The sequence below is a fragment of the Macaca nemestrina genome, chromosome 7 (assembly GCF_043159975.1).
Source record: "Macaca nemestrina isolate mMacNem1 chromosome 7, mMacNem.hap1, whole genome shotgun sequence".
NCBI classification, from domain to species: Eukaryota; Metazoa; Chordata; class Mammalia; order Primates; family Cercopithecidae; genus Macaca; species Macaca nemestrina.
This window is the reverse complement of record NC_092131.1, coordinates 3,864,118-3,891,580: the sequence shown is the minus strand read 5'-3', so window position 1 is coordinate 3,891,580 and position 27,463 is coordinate 3,864,118. Positions and strand designations below refer to the sequence as shown.

At 46.5% G+C, this 27,463-nt stretch overlaps 1 protein-coding gene across 18 annotated transcripts in view; it reads left to right on the top strand.

The window, feature by feature from the left end:
• Positions 1–27,463, top strand: part of LOC105489821 (kinesin light chain 1) — a 73,356-nt gene that overhangs the window by 16,151 nt on the left and 29,742 nt on the right. For all 18 annotated transcript variants that reach the window (XM_011754977.3, XM_011754972.3, XM_011754967.3 and 15 more), the window contains exons 2-7: positions 10,407–10,668; positions 13,733–13,963; positions 18,836–18,914; positions 19,437–19,662; positions 25,726–25,813; positions 26,401–26,502. In XM_011754977.3, coding sequence (XP_011753279.1) covers positions 10,408–10,668; positions 13,733–13,963; positions 18,836–18,914; positions 19,437–19,662; positions 25,726–25,813; positions 26,401–26,502 — 987 coding nt within the window. In that variant the 5' untranslated portion in view covers position 10,407. The remainder of the gene's footprint in view (positions 1–10,406; positions 10,669–13,732; positions 13,964–18,835; positions 18,915–19,436; positions 19,663–25,725; positions 25,814–26,400; positions 26,503–27,463) is intronic.

Genomic DNA, 27,463 nt, shown 5'->3' with positions numbered 1-27,463 from the left:
ACCCCGTCTCTACTAAAAAATACGAAAAACTAGCCGGGCGAGGTGGCAGGCGCCTGTAGTCCCAGCTACTCGGGAGGCTGAGGCAGGAGAATGGCGTAAACCCGGGAGGCGGAGCTTGCAGTGAGCCGAGATTGCGCCACTGCACTCCAGCCTGGGTGACAGAGCCAGACTCCGTCTCAAAAAAAAAAAAAAAAAAAAAAGAAAAGAAAAGATGTAGTCAAAATAGGCATTGTAATCTTTTTTTTTTTTTTTTCTTTTTTGAGACGGAGTCTGGCTGTGTCGCCCAGACTGGAGTGCAGTGGGGCGTGATCTCGGCTCACTGCAAGCTCCGCCTCACAGGTTCATGCCATTCTCCTGCCTCAGCCTCCAGAGCAGCTGGGACTACAGGCACTCGCCACCACACCCAGCTAATTTTTTTGTATTTTTAGCAGAGACGGGGTTCCACTGCGTTAGCCAGGATGGTCTCGATCTCCTGACCTTGTGATCCACCCACCTCGGCCTCCCAAAGTGCTGGGATTATGGGCGAGAGCCACCGCGCCCAGCCTGGTGTTATAATCTTATGGGACCACTGTCAAATATGAGGTCCCTCCTTGACCAAAATGTCATTATACTGCACATGACTGTGTTGTCTGTGTTATACGAATTGTCTATTCTAAGTGTGTTAGTTTCCATCGTATCTGTCAGGGATTTAGTTAAAATTCCCAAGGCCTTCTCTTTTGGTCATTAGTGTAGAGTAAGTAAAATATCACTCCTGTCATAAAGGACAAATTAAAAGGACAGTTTTTTTTTTTTTTTTTTTTGAGACGGAGTCTTGCTCTGTCACCCAGGCTGGGGTGCAGTGGCCGGATCTCAGCTCACTGCAAGCTCCACCTCCCGGGTTTACGCCATTCTCCTGCCTCAGCCTCCTGAGTAGCTGGGACTACAGGCGCCCGCCACCTCGCCCGGCTAGTTTTTTGTATTTTTTAGTAGAGATGGGGTTTCACCGTGTTAGCCAGGATGGTCTCGATCTCCTGACCTCGTGATCCACCTGTCTCGGCCTCCCAAAGTGCTGGGATTACAGGCTTGAGCCACCGCGCCCGGCTAAAAAAGGACAGTTTTACTGTGTAATAAGAACTATTTTCTGAGACAGTCTTGCTTGCTCTGTCACCCAGGCTGGAGTGCAGTGGCACGATCATGGCTCATGCAGCCTTGAACTCCTGGGCTCAAGCCATCCTCCCACTTCAGCCTCCCAAGTAGTTGGGAGTATAGGCACATACTACCATGCCCATCTGATTTTTAATTTTTTAATTAAAATATGTACGTTGCATATATGTGTGTATATATACATATTTCAGACAAGGTCTTTGTCACCCGGGCTGAAGTGCAGTGGTACAGTCATGGCTCACTGCAGCTGCGAACTGCAGACATGCATTTTCATGCCTAGCTAATTTTTTTTTTCTTTTTTTTTTTTTGAAGGGATGGGACCCCTCTATGTTGCCCAGGCTGATCTTGAACTCATGGGCTCAAACAGTCTTTCTGCTTCAGCCTCCCAAGTAGCTGGGACTACAAGCATGTGTCACCATGCCTAATTTTTTTTTTTTTTTTTTTTGTAGAGATGGGGTCTTGCTGTCTTGCCTAGGCTGGTCTGGAATTCCTGGGTTCAAGGGATCCTCCCACCTCGTCCTCCCAAAGTGCTGGGATTACATCAGCCACAGTGTCTAGCATAAGAACTATTTCTGGCCGGGCACGGTGGCTCAAGCCTGTAATCCCAGCACTTTGGGAGGCCGAGACGGGCGGATCACGAGGTCAGGAGATCGAGACCATCCTGGCTAACACGGTGAAACCCCGTCTCTACTAAAAAATACAAAAAAAAAAAATAGCCGGGCGAGGTGGCGGGCGCCTGTAGTCCCAGCTACTTGGGAGGCTGAGGCAGGAGGATGGCGTAAACCCGGGAGGCGGAGCTTGCTGTGAGCTGAGATCCAGCCACTGCACTCCAGCCTGGGTGACAGAGCGAGACTCCGTCTCAAAAAAAATAAAAAAAAAAAATAAAAAAAAAAAAAATAAAAAAAAAAGAACTATTTCTATTTTGTATATTACCTCTGCTTGGATTACTTTAGAGCAGAGGTAAAGCAACTGAATATACAAATTAATATTTATGTCTGGTGTTTTTGGTCAGAGCTGAGTGATGGAACTTCGTTGTAGTCTGTATATTAGGTATTAATGGGTGCCATCTCTTTTCAGTTACACAGGTACAAATCCTTATCTGTCAGGTAGGATGTTGAATAATACAAACATGCTACAGTTACCTTGTCTATCCGAACTGTTAAGCCTTATTTCAAATTTGAGCATGGGTTTTTTAATTACTTTATCCAGAAACTTTTTTTCTTTTTTTTTTTTGAGACGGAGTCTTGCTCTGTTGCTCAGGCTAGAGTGCAGTGGTGCAGTGGCGGGATCTCTGCTCACTGCAGTGGCAGGATCTCCGCTTTCCAGGTTTAAGTGATTTTTGTGCCTCAGCCTCCTGAGTAGCTGGGACTATGGGCGTGTGTCACCACACCCGGCTAAATTTTGTATTTTTTTTTTTTTTTTTTTTTTACTAGAGATAGGGTTTTGCCATGTTGACCAGGCTGGTCTTGAACTTCTGACTTCAGGTAATCCGCCTACCCGGGCCTCCCAAAGTGCTGGGATTACAGGGAGAGCCACCATGCCTGGCCCAGCTATTTGTTTGTTATTATTTCTTATGTTTCCAAAGGGCAGGTAAGCCTTTTGAAAGAATAACATGGCCGAGCATGGTGGGTCATGCCTGTAATTCCAACACTTTGGGAAGCCAAGGTGGGCGAGGTCAAGATCACGAGGTCAAGAGATCAAGACTGTCCTGGCCAACGTGGTGAAACCCTGTCTCTACTAAAAATACAAAAATTAGCTGAGTGTGGTGGTGCATGCCTGTAGTTCTAGCTACTTGGGAGGCTGAGGCAGGAGAATCACTTGAACCTGGGAGGTGGAGGTTACAGTGAGCTGAGATCGCGCAACTGCACTCCAGCCTGGCGACAGAGCAGGACTCCATCTCAAAAAAAAAAAAAAAAAAAAAAAAATGATAGCATTTCCTCATTTCTGTCCCAATAGGTGGTGCATGATACAAATAGACCATGTCTATTTGTATTGTTTTTCAAATGACATTTAAAAAAGAGTCAAAATTGTTTTATTTCTAGGTTACAGAATGCTACAGACAGGATTCTAAAATTTATTTTTTTACTCCTGGTAAGTTGCGATACAGATATTTAATCAGAGGTCCCAACTTGGAGCCTGGCAGGATAGGTTCTTAACATTCTGTTTATGTCCTCACAATGTTGTAGTGTAAAAGAATGATTGAAGTAAATCTTTGGACATGAGACTTGTGGCCAGGCATGGTGGCTCATGCCTGTAATCTCAGCACTTTGGGAGGCTGAGGTGGACAGGTCCCTTGAGCCTAGGAGTTGAAGACCAGCCTGGGCAACATGGCAAGACCGTCTCTACCGAAAAAAAGAAAAAGAAAAAAAGAGAAAAATTAGCCAGGCTTGGTGGCACGCACTTGTAGTCCAAGCTACATGGGAGGCTGAGGTGGGAGGATCACTTGAGCCCAGGAGGTGGAGGTTGCAGTGAGCCAAGATCATGCTACTGTACTTCAGCCTGGGTGACAGAGTGAGACCCTGTCTCAGAAAAAAAAGGAGAATCATATATGTTAAAAATACATGTCAAAATGGCATAGTGGGCCGGGTGTGTGGCTCATGCCTGTAATCCCAGTACTTTGGGAGGCCCAGGCAGGCAGGTCACCTGAGCTCAGGAGTTTGAGACCAGCCTGGGCAACATGGCGAAACGTTGTCTCTACTAAAAGTACAAAAGTTAACTGGGCTTGGTGGTGCATGCGTGTGGTTCCCAGCTACTTGGGAGGCTGAGGTGGGAGGATTGCCTGAGTCCGGGATGCGGAAGTTGCAGTGAGCCAAAATAGTGCCATTGCATTCCACCCTGGGCGATAGAGTAAGATCCTGTCTAAAAAAAAAAAGAAAAATGGAGTACAGTGGCAAGTTCTTATACTCCTAGCTCCTTGGGAGATTGAAGGTGGAGGATTGCTTGAGTCTAGGACTGCAAGTTCAGCCTGGGCAACATAGCAAGACTCCATCTCTAAACAAAAAAAAAATACGAAAACCACAATACAATGTAATTGCAAAAGTTGAGTCGCTATCTAAAATAATGGAAACAAAGTAAGTTCTAAAATTAAGTAAAAATAACATAGGGTTTTTTTGGTCTTCATTATGTTAGGTAGTGACTTACAGTCTGTAGACACAGTACATAATTTGTTAGGGGCCTGGTGTGATAGCTCATACCCGTACCTCCAGCACTTTGGGAGGCCTAGGTGGGATGATCACTGGAGCCCAAAAGTTTGAGACCAGCCTGGGCAACATGGTGAGACCCCATCTCAAAAAAAAAAAAAAAGAATTTGTTAGGTTTACTTGAATGCTGAGACTTTAAATTCAGTAGGCTGTAATAGCTTTGCCTGTTGAACAATAGCCTTAAAGAGGTTTGACCCGGCCGGGCGCGGTGGCTCAAGCCTGTAATCCCAGCACTTTGGGAGGCCGAGACGGGCGGATCACGAGGTCAGGAGATCGAAACCATCCTGGCAAACACGGTGAAACCCCGTCTCTACTAAAAAAATACAAAAAAAACTAGCCGGGTGAGGTGGCGGGCGCCTGTAGTCCCAGCTACTTGGGAGGCTGAGGCAGGAGAATGGCGTAAACCCGGGAGGTGGAGCTTGCAGTGAGCTGAGATCTGGCCACTGCACTCCAGCCTGGGTGACAGAGCTAGACTCCGTCTCAACAAAAAAAAAAAAAAAAAAAAAAAAAAAGAGGTTTGACCCTAAGAAGGGCTTCTTGTGTTTTGCGAGCTTAATTCAGACGTTAGATTTATCAGGTTTTACACTGGAGATTTTGCATTGAGTTCTTTTGGTCTCACAAAGTAAATAATGGAACCTTAAATAGGACTTTTTTTTTTTTTTAAAAGGAATAAAAGCATAATAAAAAAAATTCTTAGTTAGAATAACCTGGGGCCAGATAGCTTGTGTGTCAGTCAGAGGGAAAGAGGGAAGGGAGTATTTTTGAGCCTGTACTATGTCCCAGGTCAGGTGGGTATCCATTTCACTTGACTTACAGGGAGATTGAGCCTCCAACACGCCCCAGGGTAGGTGAGAAGAAGATGCAGTAGCTCCAGGGCTGCTTCATTCATTCATTGCACGCATCTTTGTTGCATGCCCGTGGGGTGCCAGGCATTGTTTTGGCTGATTCCTTGTTCCATTGAATCATCTCCAGGCATACAGAGCATGAGAGTTGGAAGATGGTCCAGCGATGATGTGATTTATAGGCTGGCAAAATGTTTGAGTCAACTTAGATTCTGAGTAATTTTTACCTTTCAGATATCAGTATAACTGTAACTTAGCCCTTTGAGCTGGTAACCTGTATACTTGTTTGTTTTTTTTTTTTTTTTTTTTTTGAGATAGAGTCTCACTCTGTTGCCCAGGCTGGAGTGCAGTGGTATGATCTCAGCTCACTGCAACCTCTGCCTACCGGGTTCAAGCAATTCTCCTGCCTCAGCCTCCTGAGTAGCTGGGATTACAGGCACTTGCCACCACGCCCAGCTAATTTTTTGTAGTTTTAGTAGAGACGAGGTTTCACCATGTTGGCCAGGCTTGTCTGGAACTCCTGACCTAAGTGATCCACTTTCCTGGGCCTCCCAAAGCGCTAGGATTACAGGCGTGAGCACTGCGCCCGGCCGCCTGTATACTTTTGAATTCTTCATCTTGATGAGCTGCAAAACAGTGTTCCCTCAAAAACATATTTTATTTGTTTCTGCATCAAACTTGAAAACTGTCTTAAGTAGACTTGTCAGTCTTTTACAGTTTTATACTTTTCTTTCTCTCTCTCTCGCTCTGTCTGCCTTCCTCCTCTCCTCTCTCCCCTCTCCCCTCTCCCTTCTCCCCTCTCCCCTCTCACCTCTCCCCTCTCACCTCTCTCCTCTCCCCTCTCCTCTTCTTGATGGAGTCTTGCTCTGTCGCCCAGGCTGGAGCACAGTGGTGGGATCTCTGCTCATCGCAACCTCCGCCTCCTGGGTTCAAGCGATTCTCCTGCCTTAACCTCCAGAGTAGCTGGGATTACAGGTGTGCGCCGCCACGCCTGGCTAATTTTTTATATTTTTAGTAGAGATGGGGTTTCACCATGTTGGCCAGGCTGGTCTCGAAGTCTTTTTTTTTTTTTTTTTTTTTTTTTGAGACGGAGTCTCGCTCTGTCGCACAGGCTGGAGTGCAGTGGCTCGACCTTGGCTCACGGCAATCTCTGCCTCTCAGGTTCACGCCATTCTCCTGCCTCAGCCTCCCAATTAGCTGGGACTATTGGCAGCCACCACCACACCCGGCTAGTTTTTAGTATTTTTAGTAGAGACGAGGTTGCACCGTGTTAGCCAGGATGGTCTTGATCTCCTGACCTTGTGATCTGCCCGCCTTGGCCTCCCAAAGTGCTGGGATTACAGGCGTGAGCTACTGTGCCCAGCTTGCCATTACTTTTATTCATAGAATGCTCTTTAGTTTGACCTACATGCATATAGGCCTTTGTATTTCCTTCTAGTTTCTTTTTTTTATTTAATTATTAATTTGAATTTTATGTTAGTATATAGTGAGTATAGGAGTTTAACTTTATTTTTCCTAAATAGCCAGTTGCCTTGGCACTGTTTATTAATATAAGCTGCCTTTGGTTATAATGACTTAGCCTAGAAATGGCAAGAGGCATCGAGTCTGAATATATATGCCACTGTCTGTTTTCCTCTGAAGAAGTGTCGTGTGTACTTAACATCTATATCATGGTCGCTTGGGGGGCAGGTTTCTTGTGCTGTCACTCTGCACTGCTCCTCTAGCCCTGGTACTGGATCTGGCTCTGCAGTGATGAGCAGCTGCTCGCCAGCAATGGGTGCCGTCACACCTCTGCCTCAGCTCGCCTTTTGCCCTTGGCTGGCAGTGCCCTTACTAGCCTTGGGAGGTGCTACTTGATAACATCCCTTGGGAATGGTTTCTTCTGTCTGGCCTTCGTCTCTCAGTTGGCCACTCCACTGCCCCCCATCACTGTGTTCCGCCGCACAGCCACTGTCCCTGGGCCTTCAGGTCTTTGTGCACCTGCTTGTGTAGGTTGTCTTCTACTAGCTTGAATGTCCCTGAGGGTGAGGCCCTTATTAATCTGTACATTCCAGGGCTTACTTAACTCAGAGTAAGTTTTAGAAAAACACTTGCATCTGCTAGTTTTGGAAACAAAAGAATATATGTTGCATCATTTGGATATAATACATAAATACTTTGCTGTCAGGGAGGAAAAACAGGCCTTAAGTTTTATTTTCCTCCTTCTGAAGACCCTTCCCTTCACTCATAGGAACCTCAGAGATGTTCAGATCAACATGTTAACCTAGTACATTTTTTTTTTTTTTTTTTTTTTTTTTTTGAGACAGAGTCTCGCTATGTCGCCCAGGCTGGAGTGCAGTGGCCGGATCTCAGTTCACTGCAAGCTCGGCCTCCCGGGTTTACGCCATTCTCCTGCCTCAGCCTCCCGAGTAGCTGGGACTACAGGCGCCCGCCACCTCGCCCGGCTAGTTTTTTGTATTTTTTAGTAGAGACGGGGTTTCACCGGGTTAGCCAGGATGGTCTCGATCTGCTGACCTCGTGATCCGCCCGTCTCGGCCTCCCAAAGTGCTGGGATTACAGGCTTGAGCCACCGCGCCCGGCCAACCTAGTACATTTTAATCTTGTTTGTTGAAAACTGGTCCTTAAGTGTTTTCTTTCACTCATTTTACGAATGTGTATTGAGTGCCAGGCTGGGGATATATCATGGAACAGTATGGACAAGGTCCCTCACGGAGCACAGCAGTATTATTCAGCAATATATTCCCAGCCTGGCACACAGCATGGATTTGCTACAGTGAAGCTGGAGAGCCATGTGTTAAATAAATACTAGCAGTAAATATACTGTCAGGTAGAGGAGTGGCCTTTGTTCTTTTTTTTTTTTTTTTTTGGACAAAATCTTCCTTTGTTGCCCAGGCTGGAGTGCAGTGGTGAAATCTTGGCTCACTGCAACCCCTGCCTCCTGGTTTCAAGCGATTCTCTTGCCTCAGCCTCCTGAGTAGCTGGGACTCCAGGCGAGCACCACCAGGCCCGGCTAATTTTTGTATTTTTAGTAGAGACGGGGGTTTCACCATATTGGCCAGGCTGGTCTTGAACTCTTGACCTCGTGATCTGCCCGCCTCGGCCTCCCAAAGTGCTGGGATTACAGGCATGAGCCACTGTGCCTGGCCGGCGTTTGTTCTTTTGTTGTTTTCTGGGCTTTTTGTTAGTGGAGTGGAGGTGGATTTCTGAATAGTCCTACAGACAACTTCCAAATTTTAAAAGGAATTTAGTCTTCATATTTATGGGAAAAAAAAAAAAAAGATTTTTCCAGTGTGAAATTGGTGATGCAGAGACTAACGTGACCCTATTCTCAAGCACTCACAGCTTCACCCCAAATCCTGGAATATGTAGTCTGTCTGCTGCTTCAGCCTTTCTTCCTTTCATCCAGTGTCTTTCAGTCCATCCATTCATCACATGGACTGGCAGGAGCTGCGCCTAGATGCTGTGGAGCCTTTTTTTTTTTTTTTGAATTTTTTTAAGAGACAGGGTCTTGCTCCATCACCCAGACTGGAGTGCAGTGGTACCATCATAGCTGACAGTCACCTCACACCCCTGGGCTCAAGTGATCCTTGAGCCTCACCCTCCTGGGTAGCAAGGAATACATGCACATACCACCACACCCAGCTAATTGTATTTTGTTTATTTTTATTTATTTATTTATTTAGGCAGAGTCTTGCTGTGTTGCCCAGGCTGGAGTGCAGTGGCACGATATTGGCTTATTGCAACCTCTGCCTTCCGGGCTCAAGTGATTCTCGTGCCTCAGCCCCCTGAGTAGCTGGGACCACGGGTGCGTGCCACCACACCCAGCTAATTTTTGTATTTTGAGTAGAGACAGGGTTTTGCCATGTTGGCCAGGCTGGTTTTGAACTCCTGGCATCAAGTGATCCACCTGCCTTGGCCTCCCAAAGTGCTGGGATTACAGGAATGAGCCACAATGCCCAGCTGTCCTGCCTTTTTTAAAATAAGAGCTTATATTCAAAGTGATATTAGACACTTCATGAAATGTGAGTTTCAGACAGTGGCAGTGTTATGAAGGAAATAACTCTGACGTGTAATCTCGCCTCCATCCCTGTCACTCTGCCGAAAGGATCACTGCTCATTATCTTTCTGTTTTTTTTGTTTTTTTTTTTTTTTTTGAGACGGAGTCTTGCTCTGTCACCCAGGCTGGAGTGCAGTGGCCGGATCTCAGCTCACTGCAAGCTCCGCCTCCCGGGTTTACGCCATTCTCCTGCCTCAGCCTCCCGAGTAGCTGGGACTACAGGCGCCCGCCACCTCGCCCGGCTATTTTTTTGTATTTTTTAGTAGAGACAGGGTTTCACCGTGTTAGCCGGGATCGTCTCTCGATCTCCTGACCTCGTGATCCGCCCATCTCGGCCTCCCAAAGTGCTGGGATTACAGGCTTGAGCCACCGCGCCCGGCCTATCTTTCTGTTTTTTAAACTTAACTATGTAGTTTTAAGACTTAGTAAAAAGGAGAGAGGCTAGCAGAGGAATCCATTGCTCAGTGCCAGTGGCTGTCAGGCACACCAGCACAAGTGATGCTGTTTTGTATGCCCCTTTCTTCCCCCTTTTCTTTCTCACTTGGGTGTTTGAAAGCCCATTCCAGGCACTGCATCACGTCACCCTGGGCCTGGCCCCAGTGGTGCTTCACTGTGCCCTCCTCATCTGTGAGCCTGCCCGGTGACCATCCTGCTCCTGTCCTTGGTGCCCTTTGTCTTCCAGGTCTGCTTCTCCCCTGCTGCTCTTCCTGTTCCATGTTCTTTGGCTGGTTTTTCTTTCTTCTTCCAGCTGCATGACTCCTTTTCAAGCCTTTGTCCAGTTAAACATGTTACCAAGAATGTAGTGTTCTTTCTGCATTTCATTAGGAAGAGAAAAAGGCTTGCAAACATTTTGAGAAAAAATGTTGTTCACTGAGGCTATGTGTTTTGGAAATGCCATTTAGATGTTTTGCTGCTTTTAATCTTTGGCGTTAATTTCAGTTGCTGTCATAAAAAAAAATGGAAACATAAACCAGAAAAGTAATTAAATGTGTCTGCAAAGGAAAAACAGAAACAGTGCAGAATGTGGTACTTCAAGATCATAAATTACAAATGTGCATATTTATTATTCCTCTATAAAATGTTAATTAAAAAATTTTCATGTTTACTTGATGTAACAGAAATGAACTTGTAATGAGGGGTCTAATTTCTTTTTCTTTTTTCCAGAATGTATGACAACATGTCCACAATGGTGTACATAAAGGAAGACAAGTTGGAGAAGCTTACACAGGATGAAATTATTTCTAAAACAAAGCAAGTAATTCAGGGGCTGGAAGCTTTGAAGAATGAGCACAATTCCATTTTACAAAGTTTGCTGGAGACACTGAAGTGTTTGAAGAAAGATGATGAAAGTAACCTGGTGGAGGAGAAATCAAACATGATCCGGAAGTCACTGGAGATGTTGGAGCTTGGCCTGAGTGAGGCACAGGTATGAGCGAGAATGACTCAGACATCATCAAGAACTTTTGATGGTTTGGTAAAATGGAGACTTTGTTTGAAATAAGCAGTTTCACTGAAGAAGAGGAAAGATGGTTATAAAATAACAGATCCAGGCCGAGTGCGGTGGCTCATGCCTGTAATCCAAGCGCTTTGGGAGGCTGAGGCAGGTGGATCACTTGAGGTCAGGAATTTGAGACCAGCCTAGCCAACATGGTGAAACGCTGACTCTACTAAAAATACAAAAATTAGCTAGGCCTGGTGGCTGGCGTGTGTAATCCCAGCTACTAGGCAGGCTTGAGGCAGAAGAATCACTTGAACCTGGGAGGCAGAGGTTGCAGGGAGCCAAAATTGCGCCACTGCACTCCAGCCTGGGTGACAGAGCGAGACTTTATCTCAAAGAAAAAAAAAAAACAAAAAAACCAGATCCACTTACATGTGTGTTCTGTATGGTTTTTTTTTTTTTTTTTTGAGACGGAGTCTTGCTCTGTCGCCCAGGCTGGAGTGCAGTGGCCGGATCTCAGCTCACTGCAAGCTCCGCCTCCCGGGTTTACGCCATTCTCCTGCCTCAGCCTCCCGAGTAGCTGGGACTACAGGCGCCCGCCACCGTGCCCGGCTAGTTTTTTGTATTTTTTAGTAGAGACGGGGTTTCATCATGTTAGCCAGGATGGTCTCGATCTCCTGACCTCGTGATCCGCCCGTCTCGGCCTCCCAAAGTGCTGGGATTACAGGCTTGAGCCACCGCGCCCGGCCGTGTGTTCTGTATGTTAATTAATTACTATTGATTTGGGCCCATAAGAATTTTATTGATTGATTGATTGATTGAGATGGAGTTTTGCTCTTGCTGCCCACGCTGGTGCGATCTCGGCTGACTGCAACCTCTGCCTCCCGGGCTCAAGTGATTCTCCTGCCTCAGCCTCCCAAGTAGCTGGGATTATGCACCACCACACCTGGCTAATTTGTATTTTTAGTAGAGACAGGGTTTCTCCATGTTGGTTAGGCTGGTCTTAAACTCCCAACCTCACATGATCTGCCTGCCTCAGCAAAGTACTGGGATTATAGGCGTGAGGCCACCATGCCCGGACTCTGACTTTTTTTTTTATTTTTTATTTTTTTGAGACGGTGTTTGCTCTTGTTGCCCAGGCTGGAATGCAATGGCGCAATCTCGGCTCACTGCAGCCTCCACCCGCCGGGTTCAAGTGATTATCCTGCCTTAGCCTCTCAAGTAGCTGGGATTATAGGCACGTACCACCATTCCTGGCTAATTTTTTGGTTTTTTAGTAGAAACGAGGTTTCACCGTGTTGGCCAGGCTTGTCTTGAACTCCTGACCTCAGGGCCTCTCCAAATTTTAAAAAGCAGAGCCAAAATAGTGGATACTGCTATGTATCATTTAGGATTTGATTTGGCTGCCAGTATCAAAAAAACAAAAACAGTGGCTTAAACCACAAGATGTTTGTCAAACAAGTACTGAGGTACACTATCCTGGATGGGTTCTGTAGCTGCACAGTCATCGGGGGTACTCAGGCTTCTAACATCTGCCACGCTACACCTTGGCAGCCTGTCTTGGGGACTGAGAGTGAGCTCCAGTGGCAGCCATGTGGCCCTGTTCTAGCATAGGGGAAGGGAAAGGAAGGACGTGCCTCCTTCCTTGAAGGCTGCTTCTTTGATGTTGTGTACAGCAGTGCTTACATTTCATAGGCCAGACCTCATGGCTCTACCTGGGTGAGTGGGAGACTGGGGAATGTTGTCTTCCCACTTACAGTGGCAGGTTCTCCAGCCTAAGGAAGGAAAGGAGAATGGACACTGGCCAGTAGGTGATGGTCTCTGCAATCCCAGGACCAGATTACATCATATCTTTGACTAACCTTTGTTTCTATAATATCATGCTTGACATAGAGATGAAAACACTGGAAACATCTAGGTTTTTAAATTCTCTCTCCTGATAACTTCTGGCCCTGCCAGCATATCTTAGGTAAAATTAAATATACTAACGCTTGACTTCTTAGCTTTCTCTAGTTGCGTGAGTGAATAGAGCAGAAGAGGGGCTGCTGGCCAGTGGTTTCTGCTTTCACAGGGGAAGTGAACGCCTACACCCTGATTTTAGAGTCTTCATCCTAACCATGTGACAGACTTGAGTTGCAGAACTGTAGCTTTGTTTGGATATCGTGAACCTATTATTTCTCAAGTTCTGTTATCCTGAGAACAGGTGACATGAATTTAAACTTGCTTTTTTTGGTGTCGCAGATAAGAGTTTTACAAAAAGAAGGAAGAAAAAGTCCCACCTTCTGGAGTTTCAGGTTTTAAACCTAGGAGGATAATAACCTGGTTATTATGTATGAGAGGGAAGGGCAGATATATGTTTTAAAGAGAGAACGGATTGCAGCCAGTCAGCTCCTCCTAGATCTTTCCGCTCTTATGCTCCTAGGAAGTTGCCACGGCTTCATGCTGGTCTGTTCCAGAAACTAGTGAGCACTCTGTAGGCAGAGCCCTGGAGCGTTCCCTGGATTTTATGACATAAACATAAGCTTATGAGTGCACCAGTGCGTTCTTACTCTTGATGGTAGCTGCAGAGATGTCTTCTCTCACCTTGGAACATTGAGGAAGATTTGTATGTGCCCTGTTCTCTGACTTCCACCTCCAGCCCTTCACCAGCCTGCACTCTGTGCGCAGACATGCGTGTGTGTACACAAGGCCTCACACATGGGAAAAGGTCTATAAAAATTATGTTGGGGCCATCTTGATAGAAAGTAAAATAATACAGTTTCATCAGAAGGGTAGTTGTGTTTTCATTGCTAGTTCATTTGACATGCTCTTCAAAAAAATAAATAGTTTTTTTGTAGGCATTCTGAGCATGTGATTTTCTTTTTCATATCCTGTTATGTAGTCTGTGGCTGAAGGGGAAAAGAGAAATAAATGGCAGATGGTACTTATATGTACTTTGGAGAAAACATCTGCGAGTGTAAGCTACAGCCCCAGCCACAGAATGTTCGCACAGGTGGGAGGGACACTTGCTGGACAGTGTGCCACAGTGCTGCACACGTTTCTGTCTGCTCAGGTTATGATGGCTTTGTCAAATCACCTGAATGCTGTGGAGTCCGAGAAGCAGAAACTGCGTGCGCAGGTTCGTCGTCTGTGCCAGGAGAATCAGTGGCTACGGGATGAATTGGCCAACACGCAGCAGAAACTGCAGAAGAGCGAGCAGTCTGTGGCTCAACTGGAGGAGGAGAAGAAGCATCTGGAGTTTATGAATCAGCTAAAAAAATATGACGACGACATTTCCCCATCCGTGAGTGGCTCTGTGGCAAATGTGGTGCTGATGTTTAAAATGGAGTCCCGGGGCAGGTCATAGAGGTTCTGTTCGCCTTATTCTTTTCATATTAGAACGTTGACCAGAACATGCAAAAATGTTTTGTAAATATAAACCACAGTCCAGAGAGACACCATTACCTTCAGCGAGGTCTGCCCCGAGGTCTGCCCCAGCTTAGGCTCCGGAGCTTCCTTGCCCCTCTGCAGCTTGGCTTCCGTGCCATCAGCTGCTGGTCTAGCAGTGGTCCAAAGACTCTGGGCAAGCTCTCTGCCTCTTACGGTGGGTGCTCTTGGCATTGCCATTCTCTTTGAAACTACCCTGGTCCCCCAGACACCATCTGGCTCTCTCGCCACCTCTCTCATCCTCCCCTTGGCTTCCCTTGCCGGCTTATCTTCCTGTATCTGCAGTGGAAGAAAGGATCTTGGTTTTCTTTTTTTTCTTTTATTTAGACGGAGTCTCGCTCTGTCGCCCAGGCTGGAGTGCAGTGGCCGGATCTCAGCTCACTGCAAGCTCTGCCTCCTGGGTTCACGCCATTCTCCTGCCTCAGGCTCCCGAGTAGCTGGGACTACAGGCGCCCGCCACCTCGCCCGGCTAGTTTTTTTGTATTTTTTTTAGTAGAGACGGGGTTTCACCATGTTAGCCAGGATGGTCTCGATCTCCTGACCTCGTGATCCACCCGTCTCGGCCTCCCAAAGTGCTGGGATTACAGGCTTGAGCCACCGCGCCCGGCCTTTTTTCTTTTATTTAGACGGAGTCTCACTCTGTCGCTCAGGCTGGAGTGCAGTGGCACAATCTTAACTCACTGCAACCTCTGCCTCCCGGGTTCATGCGATTCTCCTGCCTCAGCCTCCGGAGTAGCTGGGATTACAGGTGTGTGACACCATGCCCAGCTAAGTTTTTGTATTTTTTTTTTTTTTTTTTTTTCTGGAGACGGAGTCTCGCTCTGTCGCCCAGGCTGGAGTGCAGTGGCCGGATGTCGGCTCACTGCAAGCTCCGTCTCCCGGGTTCACGCCATTCTCCTGCCTCAGCCTCCCGAGTAGCTGGGACTACAGGCGCCCGCCGCCTCGCCCGGCTAGTTTTTTGTATTTTTTAGTAGAGACGGGGTTTCACTGTGTTAGCCAGGATGGTCTCTATCTCCTGACCTCGTGATCCGCCCGTCTCGGCCTCCCAAAGTGCTGGGATTACAGGCTTGAGCCACCGCGCCCGGCCTGTATTTTTTTTTTTAAGTAGAGATGGGGTTTCACTATTTTGGCCAAGCTGGTCTTGAACTCCTGGCCTCAAGTGATCTTCCCACCTCAGCCTCCCCAAGTGCTGGGATTCTAGGTGGGAGCCACTGTGCCCAGCCTTTTTCTTTCTCTGTTGGTTGTATTTAGATATTTATCCTGGTCTCAGTTATTTTTCATTCAACATTTATTTCTGATTCAGTTAACTACTTTTTTTTTTTTTTTTGAGGTGGAGTCTTGCTCTGTCGCCCAGGCTGGAGTGCAGTGGCATGATCTTAGCTTACTGCAACCTCTGCCTCCTGGGTTCAAGCGATTCTCCTGCCTCAGCCTCCCAAGTAGCTGGGACTACAGGCGTGTGCTACCACGCCTGGCTAATTTTTTGTATTTTTAGTAGAGACAGGGTTTCACTGTGTTAGCCAGGATAGTCTTGATCTCCTGACCTTGTGATCTGCCTGCCTCAGCCTCCCAAAGTGCTGGGATTACAGGCGTGAGCCACCATGCCCAGCCTCAGTTAACTTCTTTTTAAAGAAAATTTCTAAATTTTGGAATTATTTTATTTTACTTATTTTTAATTTTTAAAAATTTTACCCTTCTCTCAAGTTTCCAATGGAATAATTTTAAATTGATTGAAAAGTTGGAAAGTTTGAGAAGAACCATAACCCAATTTCCCCTAATCTTACATAATCGTAGATCAGTGGTCAGAACTAAGATATTAACATCAATACTTTACTGTTAACTGAAACACAAGCTTGGTTTGGATGTCACCAGGCCTTCCACTAGTATCTCTTTTCTGTGCTAGGACCTAGTCCAGTGTTCCACGTTGCATTTGGAACTAACATTTTTAAAATACCTATATGGTGCCAGGCATGTTCACGTACATAATCAGACTACTAGAGAGGTGCACATTTGTGTCTCTGGTTCGAATCCCCATTCTGAGACTACAGAAACAGTCTTATGTGTAGCACCAGCAAACCTACATTCCCCTGTGTCTTCATCTGCTTGGGCTACTGTAACAGATACCACAGGCTGGGTGGCTTAACATTTATTTTCTCATAGCTCTGGAGATCCAAGATCAGGGTACCAGCAGGGTCCGGTTCTGGTGAGGGCCTTCTTTCTGGCTTGCAGACTGCCACCATCTCTTTGTGTTCTCATGTGGTACAGAGAGAGAGGGAGTAAGCTCTCTGGTGTCTCTTTTTATAAGGGCACTAATCCCATCGTGAGGCCCCACCCTTTCCAGCTCATCTTATCCTAATCACCTCCCAAGGGTTTCATCTCTAAATACCATTACACTGGGGGTTAGGGCTTTAACATAGGAATTTGGGGAGAATGCAGTTTAGTTGACAGCATGGTGTTTCAAGAGGCTTACCATATTCCTCCCTCATGTCTCCTCTAGGTTAGGGGCCAACTAAATGTTTTGATTTAAAAGATGTGGCTGGGTGCGGTGGCTCATGCCAGCCCTTAGGGAGGCCGAGGCAGGCAGATCACCTGAGGTCAGGAGTTGGAGGACAGCCTGGCCAATATTGTGAAACCCTATCTCTACTAAAAATACAAAAATTAACCAGGCATGGTGGCACATAACCTGTAACTCTAGCTACTCAGGAGGCTGAGGTAGGAGAATTGCTTGAACCCAGGAGATGGAGGTTGCAGTGAGCTAGATCCGCGCCACTGCAATCCAGTCTAGACGACAGAGTAAACCTCTGTCTCAAAAAAAAAAAAAAATTAAGGCCGGATGCGGTGGCTCATGCGTGTAATCCCAACATTTTGGGAGGCCGAAGCGGGCAGATCACCTGAGGCCAGGAGTTCAAGACCAACCTGGCCAACGTGGCAAAACCTCATCTCTATTAAAAAATACAAAAAAATTAGCCAGATGTGGTGGTGTGCACTTGTGGTCCCACTACTTGGGAGGCTGAGGCATGAGAATCGTTTGAACCTGGGAGGCTGAGGTTGCAGTGTGCCAAGATCATGCCACTGTACTCCAGCCTGGGTGGCAGAGGGAGACCCTATCTCAAAAAACAAACGAACGAACGATAAATAAATAAATAAATAAAAGATGTGCTTGCTCTGGAGTGCTATGGAAATGCGAGTACTTGCAGACGTCGATGCCAACCGTGATTGACCTGGGACACTGGAGGATGCTGAGAAGGAGAAAGCTGGTTTCGTAGGATTGGAGACTTTTAAAATTTATTATTTTGAAAACGTGTTAAACTTGGAGAAAACATCCAGTGAGCTGACTCTCCTTACCCTTTCCGGAGTACTTATGAGTGCTTGTTTCTTCTGAACCCTGTTCACAGAGTGGCATAGCACGTGCCACGGCTGCTTACTGCTGCTGGGCGTCTTTCCCTAGGGTGAGGGGTTCTCCTGTGGCAGTCCAGAGCCAGGGGCACTCAGGAAGTTGCACACAGACCCAGCATATCCTCTCCTCTGAAGCTCATTCTCCCCTTTTGTTAGCTGCCAACAGCATCTTTCATGGCATTGTTTCACTGCGTCCCAGTTCAGGGGCACATCCTTCATGAGACTGTCACATCTCTTGAGTAGCCTTTCACATGGAACAGGACCTCCGTCTGTGGTTGTCTTTCATGACATTGATGTTTTTGAAGAATGCAGGCCAGTTACTTCGTCCATCATTCCTCAGTTGGGGTTTGTCTAATACTTGGATTATGCATCCCAGACAGGAATATTCTAAAAGCAATGTGTCTTTATCACATTTTCCCTTCCGGAGCCAAACAGTGTTCATCTGCCCCATGACGAAGCTAATTTTTTTTTTTTGAGACGGAGTCTCGCTCTGTCGCCCAGGCTGGAGTGCAGTGGCGCCATCTCGGGTCACTGCAAGCTCCGCCTCCCGGGTTCACGTCACTCTCCTGCCTCAGCCTCCCGAGTAGCTGGAACTACAGGCGCCCGCCACGGCGCCCAGCTAATTTTTTGTGTTATTTAGTAGAGACGGAGTTTCACCGTGTTAGCCAGGATGGTCTCTCTCTCCTGACCTTGTGATCCGCCCACCTCAGCCTCCCAAAGTGCTGGGATTACAGGCGTGAGCCACTGCTCCCGGCCCGATGCAGCTAATTTCTTACTGGTCAGGCTGTTACCTGTCTTTCCCATTATGTAGTTTCTGATTTTATTTCTTTGCCTAATCAGCAATATGTGGGGAAACATGGGTCACCGGCCTCTAAAGCTGGGAGGTTTCAAACTGCTCCTGGGGATCCTGCCCTGGAGCCGATTTGGTGGTGAGGCATCTAGCCCCTCCACTTCTCTGGGGATCAGAGATGCACCATTTTCATCTGTTGCTACATATTTGGTTCCCAAATAAGATTTTATTTTGAGTCAGGGTTTTCCCTGCTCTCCTAGACCTCCCTCAGAGCACAGGAGAAGGATCTGAGGCATGGAAATGCAGCCATGCCCATTTCGTCAAACTCTGGTCTGCACTTAAGTATTTGTGTTCTAGTCTATCTAGCTTTTCGTTACTCCTGTTCAACTGATGGATGCCAGATTGTGGGTGATCCTACATTTGATGTTAAAAACTGATCATCTTTTCTAAGATTCTTAATTAAAATGTATTTAATATTAAAGATTTTCAGGACAGGATGTGTATAGTACTTGTAAGATGAAGCGTTGTCCTGGATCTGTTTTATAGGAGGACAAAGACACTGATTCTACCAAAGAGCCTCTGGATGACCTTTTCCCCAATGATGAAGACGACCCAGGGCAAGGAAGTGAGTGATGGGTGATGTGGGAATGTTACCGAGTGCAGGAGAGAGGTGTTTCCCCTAGAACAGGGTCATAGCAATCAACAATCAGTGGCAGCCTCAGTGCATGCGGCCTGCCTGGAGGAAGCACCAGCAGAGCAGGGTTGCCTTTGGTTTTCCAAAATAATTTGTGCTGTATGTTGGAATACAGGAATATGTTAGAGTAGACTCTAGGATACAGCAGCAGGCATGAGCAGTTCAGGTGTGATCTGCAGGTTCTTATGGGGTAGATAGGTCAGAATTACTTATTCTGCTTGTTTCATGGCGCCAAGAAGAGTCTCATGGCACTGAGGGGCCATGGTGCCATCCCTGACCCTATAGTCACTACTCTTAATCCTGGCTGCCCAGACAGTACTAGGAAAAGATTTAAATAGCACTAGGGGCCAAGTACTAACTTGAACCAAAGCTAGTAAAGACAATTTTAAAGAAACTGACTCATCTGGATAATTGTCTTTAAAAACTCGTCTGAAGTGAACTTTCTCCGTGCAGTCCAGCAGCAGCATAGCAGCGCCGCCGCGGCTGCCCAGCAGGGCGGCTACGAGATCCCCGCGCGGCTGCGGACACTCCACAACCTGGTGATCCAGTACGCCTCGCAGGGACGCTACGAGGTAGCCGTGCCCCTCTGCAAGCAGGCCCTGGAGGACCTGGAGAAGACTTCAGGACATGACCACCCGGACGTGGCCACCATGCTCAACATCCTGGCCTTGGTGTACAGGCTAGTCACTTTTGTTTCCCTACTGAATTTTACCCAGAGACATTGTTTTTAACCATCTTGCCCCTTAAAATATATTTTTATGTATCTATATAAACTACTTTTCAGCCATATCCACTTCTCTTTAAATAGGGGTTAAATTAAAAAATATTTAGCAAGCTCTGTGGAAGGGTGTCACCAAATCAGAATAAGACGCTGCCCGAGGCCGGGCGTGGTGGCTCAAGCCTGTAATCCCAGCACTTTGGGAGGCCGAGACGGGCGGATCACGAGGTCAGGAGATCGAGACCATGCTGGCTAACACGGTGAAACCCTGTCTCTACTAAAATACAAAAAAAATTAGCCGGGCAAGGTGGCGGGCGCCTGTACTGCCAGCTACTCGGGAGGCTGAGGCAAGAGAATGGCGTGAACCCGGGAGGCGGAGCTTGCAGTGAGCTGAGATCTGGCCGCTGCACTCCAGCCTGGGCGACAGAGCGAGACTCCGTCTCAAAAAAAAAAAAAAAAAAAAAAAAGACGCTGCCCGTGACCACTCAGTTCAGCTTGTTTAGAATAGCCCACGGTGTATCCCTCACACCAGCCAAACGCTGTTTTGACCTTTTCCACAAGACCCTGTGCAGGCAGCTTCTTTCATCTAAATGGCCTTCCCACTTGGCCTGGCAGTGTCATTCCTGCCCTCCGAGGCCTGGAACGCTGTACTTCCTTTTGGAATCCAGGATTCAACTTGCCCTTTGCCTCTTGTGTGCTCCTCTAACTCTTTCACCCCTGCCGAAGGATGCCCCAGGGGAGTGGTGGGCTCTGAGTTGTGTGGTAGGAGAGTTCCTTTGGCTCAGTGCCTAGGATCCAGCTGGGGGCTGGAGCTGGAGGCAGGGTGTCCTCTTGGGACAGGATTGAGGTTGTGGGGGTGGGACGAGGGGAGCCTGAGGAAGGAGGAGGATGTGTGGAAGGAGAGGAGATTGCAGGGCATAATGACGCTTGAAGAGAAATTCGGTGATACAGCTACCCACACGCATAAGTAATTTCTTTAAAAATAAGTTTTGAAAGTTGATAAAATAAAGAAAAACACACAAATAAGAAAGTAAGCCCCCTGTTACAACAACACTATTTAAAACGAGTCCATGCCCTTTGGCTCTGTAGTTTGTCAGCAGCTTGGTCTGCCCCGTGACTATGCATTAGGGTTTCGTGGACATTCTAGACATTTTTTGACTGTTTTCCTGTTGGCGAATGTTGAGATTATTTGCATATTTTCTTTTTCTTTTTCTTTTTTTTTTTTTTTTGAGACAGAGTCTGGCTCTGTCACCCAGGCTGGAGTGCAGTGACGCGATCTCAGCTCACTGCAACCTGTGTTTCCTGAGTTCAAGTGATTCTCCTGCTTCAGCCTCCTGAGTAGCTGGAATTACAGGCGCGTGCCACCATGGCTGGCTAACTTTTGTATTTTTAGTAGAGATAGGGTTTCACCATGTTGGCCAGGCTGGTCTCAAACTCCTGACCTCAACTGATCCTCCTGCCTCGGCCTCCCAAAGTGCTGGGATTACAGGCATGAGCCACTGTGCCTGGCCAATTGTTTGCATATTTCACTGTAGGTATTTCTTAGTCAGAGATATTTGCATTTAGCTCTTAATAGATTGAGACAGTTCATTCCAACAAAATTTGTGTTTTGAGACAGGGTCAAAAAGTGATGCGATCATGGGTCATTGCAACCTCCGACTCCTGGCCTCAAGCAATCCTCCTGCCTCAGCCTCCTGAGTAGCTGGGACCGCAGGCATGCACCACTACGCCCAGCTAAATTGTATATATTTTGTAGAGACGGCGTTTTGCCATGTTGCCCAGGCTGGTCTCGAGCTCCTGGGCTTAAGTGATCTGATAAGCTTGGTACCCCCATAGTGCTAGGGTTACAGGTGGGAACCACTGCACTTGGCCAGCGTTTTTGTTTTCTTTTTTTTAAAAAAACTTACATGCCCATTAAAACATATGGAAGTTTCTGGACAGTACTGGATGTTATTAATATAAATGAGTTTAGTAAGCATAACTAGGTTTTTGTTGTGCACAGCGTGCATGGGCACACACATCAGTGCTGGGTGCTGGGGTGCCGTGGCCTCCGTCAGTCTCGTGGTTCCCTGGCATTATAGTGTGAGAGCCGACCCATGTGCGTAGATGTTTGGGAAAAACAGTAGCTGCATCTGTGTTCATATTCAGTGTTCTACTCTTCAGCTTGTTATTCCATCATTCTTGTATTGAGGACACGTAATTTTAAGCTTTTTTTTTTTTGCCTTTCATATTTTACTGATCTTTATAAGTTTTGTTCAAGAGTTTGGATTTATTTATTTATTGTAGAGATGGCGTCCCACCATGTTGCCCAGGCTGGTCTCAAACTCGTGGGCTCCAAAGGATCCTCCGCCATGGCTTCCTAAAGTGCTGGGATTATAGGTGTGAGCTACAAGTTACCACGCCTGGCCTGGATTTCTTTCTTTCTTTCTTTTTTTTTTTTTTTTTTTTTTGAGATGGAGTTTTGCTCTTGTCGCCCAGGCTGTAGTGCAATGGAGTGATCTCAGCTCACTACAACGTCAGCCTCTTGAGTTCAAGCAGTTCTCCTGCCTCAGCCTCCCGAATAGCTGGGAGTACAGGCGCCTGCCACCAAGCCCCACTAATTTCTTGTATTTTTTGGTAGAGACAGTGTTTTGTCGTGTTGGCCAGGCTGGTCTCAAAACTCCTGACCTCAGGTGATCCATCCTCCTCGGCCTTCCAAAGTGCTAGGATTACAGGTGTGAGCCACTGTGCCCAGCCATGTATTTCTTTTTTTAGGATAAATTCCTAAGACGGGTTAGAGTATAAACATTTTATAGTCCTTGGTACCTGCTGCCAAACTGCCACTCAGAAAGGCTGTGCCTGCCCATGCTCCTGCTGCACGGGTGCCACCCTGGAGGTGGGGGGGCTCTGTTCTGTTGGTGGAGGTAGAGTATGCATTGTGTTTTAATTTGTATTTCTCTGATTATGTATTTTTAATCATTTGCATCCTTCTGTGAATTTCCTGTTACCTTGTACATTTTTCTGTTAGGATTTTAATGCATTAGGATTCTATTTTTGTTTTCTTTTGAATTTGAGTTCTTGGTGGGCTTCTTAAGCCCCCTTGATTTAACAAATCGCAGTGTGCTGGTCCCACTCCCAGAGTTCCTGGATCAGCAGGGCTAGGGTAGTTCTGGGTTTCTAATAAGTTCCAGTTGAGGCTGACTGCTGTTGGTTTGGGACCGCACCTGAGAACCACTGCTAATTAATAGTCCCAGACATTTTATAATATGTCATTGTTTACAGAAGTGCTTAGTATATCTCATCCCATTTAATTCTTTTTTTTTTTTTTTTGAGATGAGGTCTCGCTCTTGTCCCCCTGACTGGAGTGCAGTGGCGCAATCTCGGCTCACTGCAATCTCCGCCTCCCAGGTTCAAGCAATTCTCCTGCCTCAGCCTCCCAAGTAGCTGGGATTACAGGCGACTGCCACCACTCCTGGCTAATTTTTTCGGTTTTTACTAGAGACAGAGTTTCGCCATGTTGGCCAGGCTGTTCTCAAACTCCTGACCTCAGGTGATCCACCCACCTTAGCCTCCCAAAGTGCTGGGATTACAGGCGTGAACCACTGTGCCTGGACTTTTTTTTTTTTTTTTGAGACAGAGTCTTGCTCTGTCACCCAGGCTGGAGTGCAATGGCACCATCTTGGCTCATTGAAATCTCTGCCTCCCGGGTTCAAGTGATTCTCCTGCCTTGGCCTCCCGAGTAGCTAGGATTACAGGTGCCCACCACCACGCCCGGCTAATTTTTTTTATTTTTAGTAGAGACAGGGTTTTATCATCTTGGTCAGGCTGGTCTCAAACTCCTGACCTCAGGTGACCCACCTGACTTGGCCTCTCAAAGTGTTGGAATTACAGGGGTGAGCCACTGTGTCCAGCCTCGTTTAATTCTCATAACACTTTAGGTAGCTTATTTTATTTTATTTATTTTTATTTTTTTTAGACGGAGTTTCGCTCTTGTTGCCCAGGCCGGAGTGCAATGGCACGACCTCAGCTCACTGCAACCTCTGCCTCCTGGGTTCAAGCGATTCTGCTGTCTCAGCCTCCTGAGTAGCTGGGCTTACAGGCGCCTGCCCCATGCCCAGCTAATTTTTGTATTTTTAGTAGAGACAGGGTCTCGCCATGTTGGTCAGGCTGATCTTGAACTCTTGACCTCAGGTGATCCACCCACCTCGGCCTCCCAAAGTGCTGGGATTACAGGTGTGAGCCACCGTGCCCAGCCTTGGTAGCTTGTTTTTAAATTGCATTTGCTACAATTCTGCTTCAGCCTCCCGAGTAGCTGGGACTACAGGTGCATGCCGCCACGCCTGGCTAATTTTTTGTATTTTAGTAGAGATGGAATTTCACTGTGTTGCCCAGGCTTGTTTCGAACTCCTGAGCTTAGGCAGTCTGCCCGCCTCAGCCTCCCAAAGTGCTAGGATTGCAGGCGTGAGCCACCGCACCTGGCCACTACTTTTTGGAACTCCATTTTGTACTTGCCGACTTTCACAAAAAGTTTGAGGCAGCTTACAATAGCATGTAATAGGATGAAAAAAGAAACAACAGTATATTAATACTTGGCCAGAATTAGTGTGTTTCAGAGGTTCTAGAAGCCTTATTAGTCTTTCTCACGTTCTGCAGGGCAAAGCCTTGCCAGGCAGTTACTACTACTCAATTGAGAAAGATGTGTACTAAGTCTCAAAAGCAAATACTTGTTTTCAGTCATATCAGTAGTGAGTAGCATGCTTAAACTGAGAGTTCCTGGTTCTGGGGTGTTGCTGTTTTACTCCAATCAAGAAAGATTCTTCATTCCTCCATACTGAATAAAATGGAGGCAGATTGGGTACCAAATTCAGACACGGCAATATATTTACTTTTGTTTGCTGTTTTTTAAAAGGCTTTTTCAGTATACATGTAGCATATCATCTTATAGCAAGACTGTGCCAATAGATCACATACTTGCTTTGTAGATGGGAAGGCTGGGACTGCGTGAGGTCACTTAATGTACCCAAAGCTGTGTAGCCATTAACTGGCAGAGCCCAAGCTCAGACACTAGAATTAATTCTGTCTGATACCAAATGCAAGCTCGGTCCATTATTCCAGATTGTTGCACTTACTCTGTGCTGGCCAACTGGCATAGGCATGACAACACTGTAGTGTGGGGCATTATCTTCCCAGTGGCCTAGATGGGAAGGTCAAGTTTGGAAGCTAGTTGGGTCTGATTCCAGAGTTCACCTTGCCAGTCTGTTTATTGATGGATTTCCTTCCAGTGTTTTTTCCCCCACCCATAAGCTTGTGGTTTTTCTTTCTTTTTTTTTTTTTTGAGATAGAGTCTCGCTCTGTTGCCCAGGCTGGAGTGCAGTGGCGTGATCTCGGCTCACTGCAAGCTCCGCCTCCCGGGTTCATGCCATTCTCCTGCCTCAGCCTCCCGAGTAGCTGGTACTACAGGCGCCCGCGCCCACACCTGGCCAATTTTTTGTATTCTTAGTAGAGACGGGGTTTCACCATGTTGGCCAGGCTGGTCTTGGTCTCCTGACCTCGTGATCTGCCCGCCTCAGCCTCCCAAAGTGTTGGGATTACAGGCGTGAGCCACCATGCCTGGCCTCTTAAATAGTTTAAGCTTAACTTTTTTTTTCTGTAGTTGAAAATTACATTTAAAAAAGCTGTAATGAGGCCGGGCACGGTGACTCACACCTGTAATCCCAGCACTTTGGGAGGCCGAGGCGAGTGGATCACAAAGTCAGGAGTTTGAAACCAGCCTGGCCAACATGGTGAAACCTCGTCTCTACTAAAAATACAAAAATTAGCCAGGCGTGGTGGCAGATGCCTGTAATCCCAGCTACTCGGGAGGCTGAGGCAGAGAATTGCTTGAACCCAGGAGGCGGAGATTGCAGTGAGCCAAGATGATGCCACCGCACTCCAGCCTGTGCAACAGAGTGAGACTCCGTCTCAGGAAAAAAAAAAAAAAAAAGCTGTAGTGATCTACATCTGAAACACTTATCTAAAACACTTAATGTGTGTTTTTCCATTTAGGGATCAGAATAAATACAAAGATGCAGCTAACCTACTGAATGATGCCTTGGCTATTCGTGAGAAAACTTTGGGCAAAGATCATCCTGCGGTTTGTATATCAAGTTCTTTCATTCTTTTTATATTTTATTTTCGCCATGTATTTCTTTTATCCAACTCATTTTACCATTAAACTCAACAGGGAAAGTTTAAGCACTGCCTTTTCGCTAGATGGTGCAGGTAGGAGGTCCTCACTTACTCAGTGCTAGTGATAGGCCAGAGCACATCTAATTTGTTTATGACCCCTCCTCACATGGATCACCAACTATTTTTTGATTGTAAATCAAATTGCATGTCCTTCTAGAAATTTTTTTCTGAATAATTACATTGTCTTCATTAAAATCTGGTCAGATTTGCATATGAATCTGTTTTGGTTGGCTTTGTGGCTTCCAGGGAAATTTTTAAAAAGTCAATATTATGTTTTTGACATTGATGTGTTTAATTTTAGTAGTCTGCAGTATTACTTTGTATAATCTATACTCCAGTGAATTGCGCTTTTCCTTTTAACTGAAGTCATAGTGTTCTCTCCGACTAAGAGTGCTTTACTGTATAGATTGAGTATAAATGAGTATGTGGTGTATAAATGTACTGTATTTGCTTATCTTTTACCATTCTTAGTGGTTCTCTCCGTGTTGACAGGTGGCAGCGACTTTGAATAACCTTGCAGTCCTTTATGGTAAGAGAGGGAAGTACAAAGAAGCAGAGCCGTTGTGCAAAAGAGCTCTGGAAATCCGAGAAAAGGTACAAAAGAAGGGGGCAGTCGTCGTCGTTGAGATTTTGTGTGTGTGTGTGTGTGTGTGTGTGTGTGTGTGTGTGTGTGTGTGTTTTATTTATTTATTTTTTGAGATGAGTCTCGTTCTGTCACTGGGCTGGTGTGCGGTGGCGCGATCTCGGCTCACTGCAACCTCCACCTCCATGGTTCAAGTGGTTCTCCTGCCTCAGTCTTCCAAGTAGCTGGGACTACAGGCATGCAGCACCACGCCCAGCTAATTTTTGTATTTGTAGTAGAGATGGGGTTTCACCATGTTGGCCAGGATGTTCTCGATCTCTTGACCTCCTGATCTGCCCACCTCAGCCTCCCAAAGTGCTAGGATTACAGGCGTGAGCCACTATGCCCAGCCCTGTTTTTTGTGTTTTTAAAAATTTTTCAGTTTTAGGTTTTGAGAAATAACCACTGTGATGTGTTTTTAACTGACTATTAGCTGGAAACAACTCATTTAATTAGCGAATAGCCCACAAAAAGCCAGATTGGCCCATACAAATCAGCGTGGCTCATGCCTGTAATCCCAGCACTTTGGGAGTCCAAAGTGGGGGGATCACTTGAGCCTTGAAAGTTCAAGATCAGCTTGGGTAACATAGTGAGACCTCGTCTCTAAAGAAAAAAAAAAAGAAAAGAAGGTCCAGTTATGAAACGTGTGCATTTAGAAAGGTGCAGTCCTGAGTCTGGTGCCGTCCAAGGTGGCCTAGAAGTGATTCTGATTGAAGAAGACATGTCTAAGGACTAGAGATGGAAAGCCTGGGAGCATTGCATTTGACAGTGGAACATGTGCTTGTCATTAAGAAAACCATGATAGTTTAAAGATAAATTTACCGCCAGGCGCGGTGGCTTACGCCTGTAATCCCAGCACTTTGGGAGGCCAAGGCGGGCGGATCACAAGGTCAGGAGATCGAGACCACGGTGAAACCCCGTCGCTACTAAAAG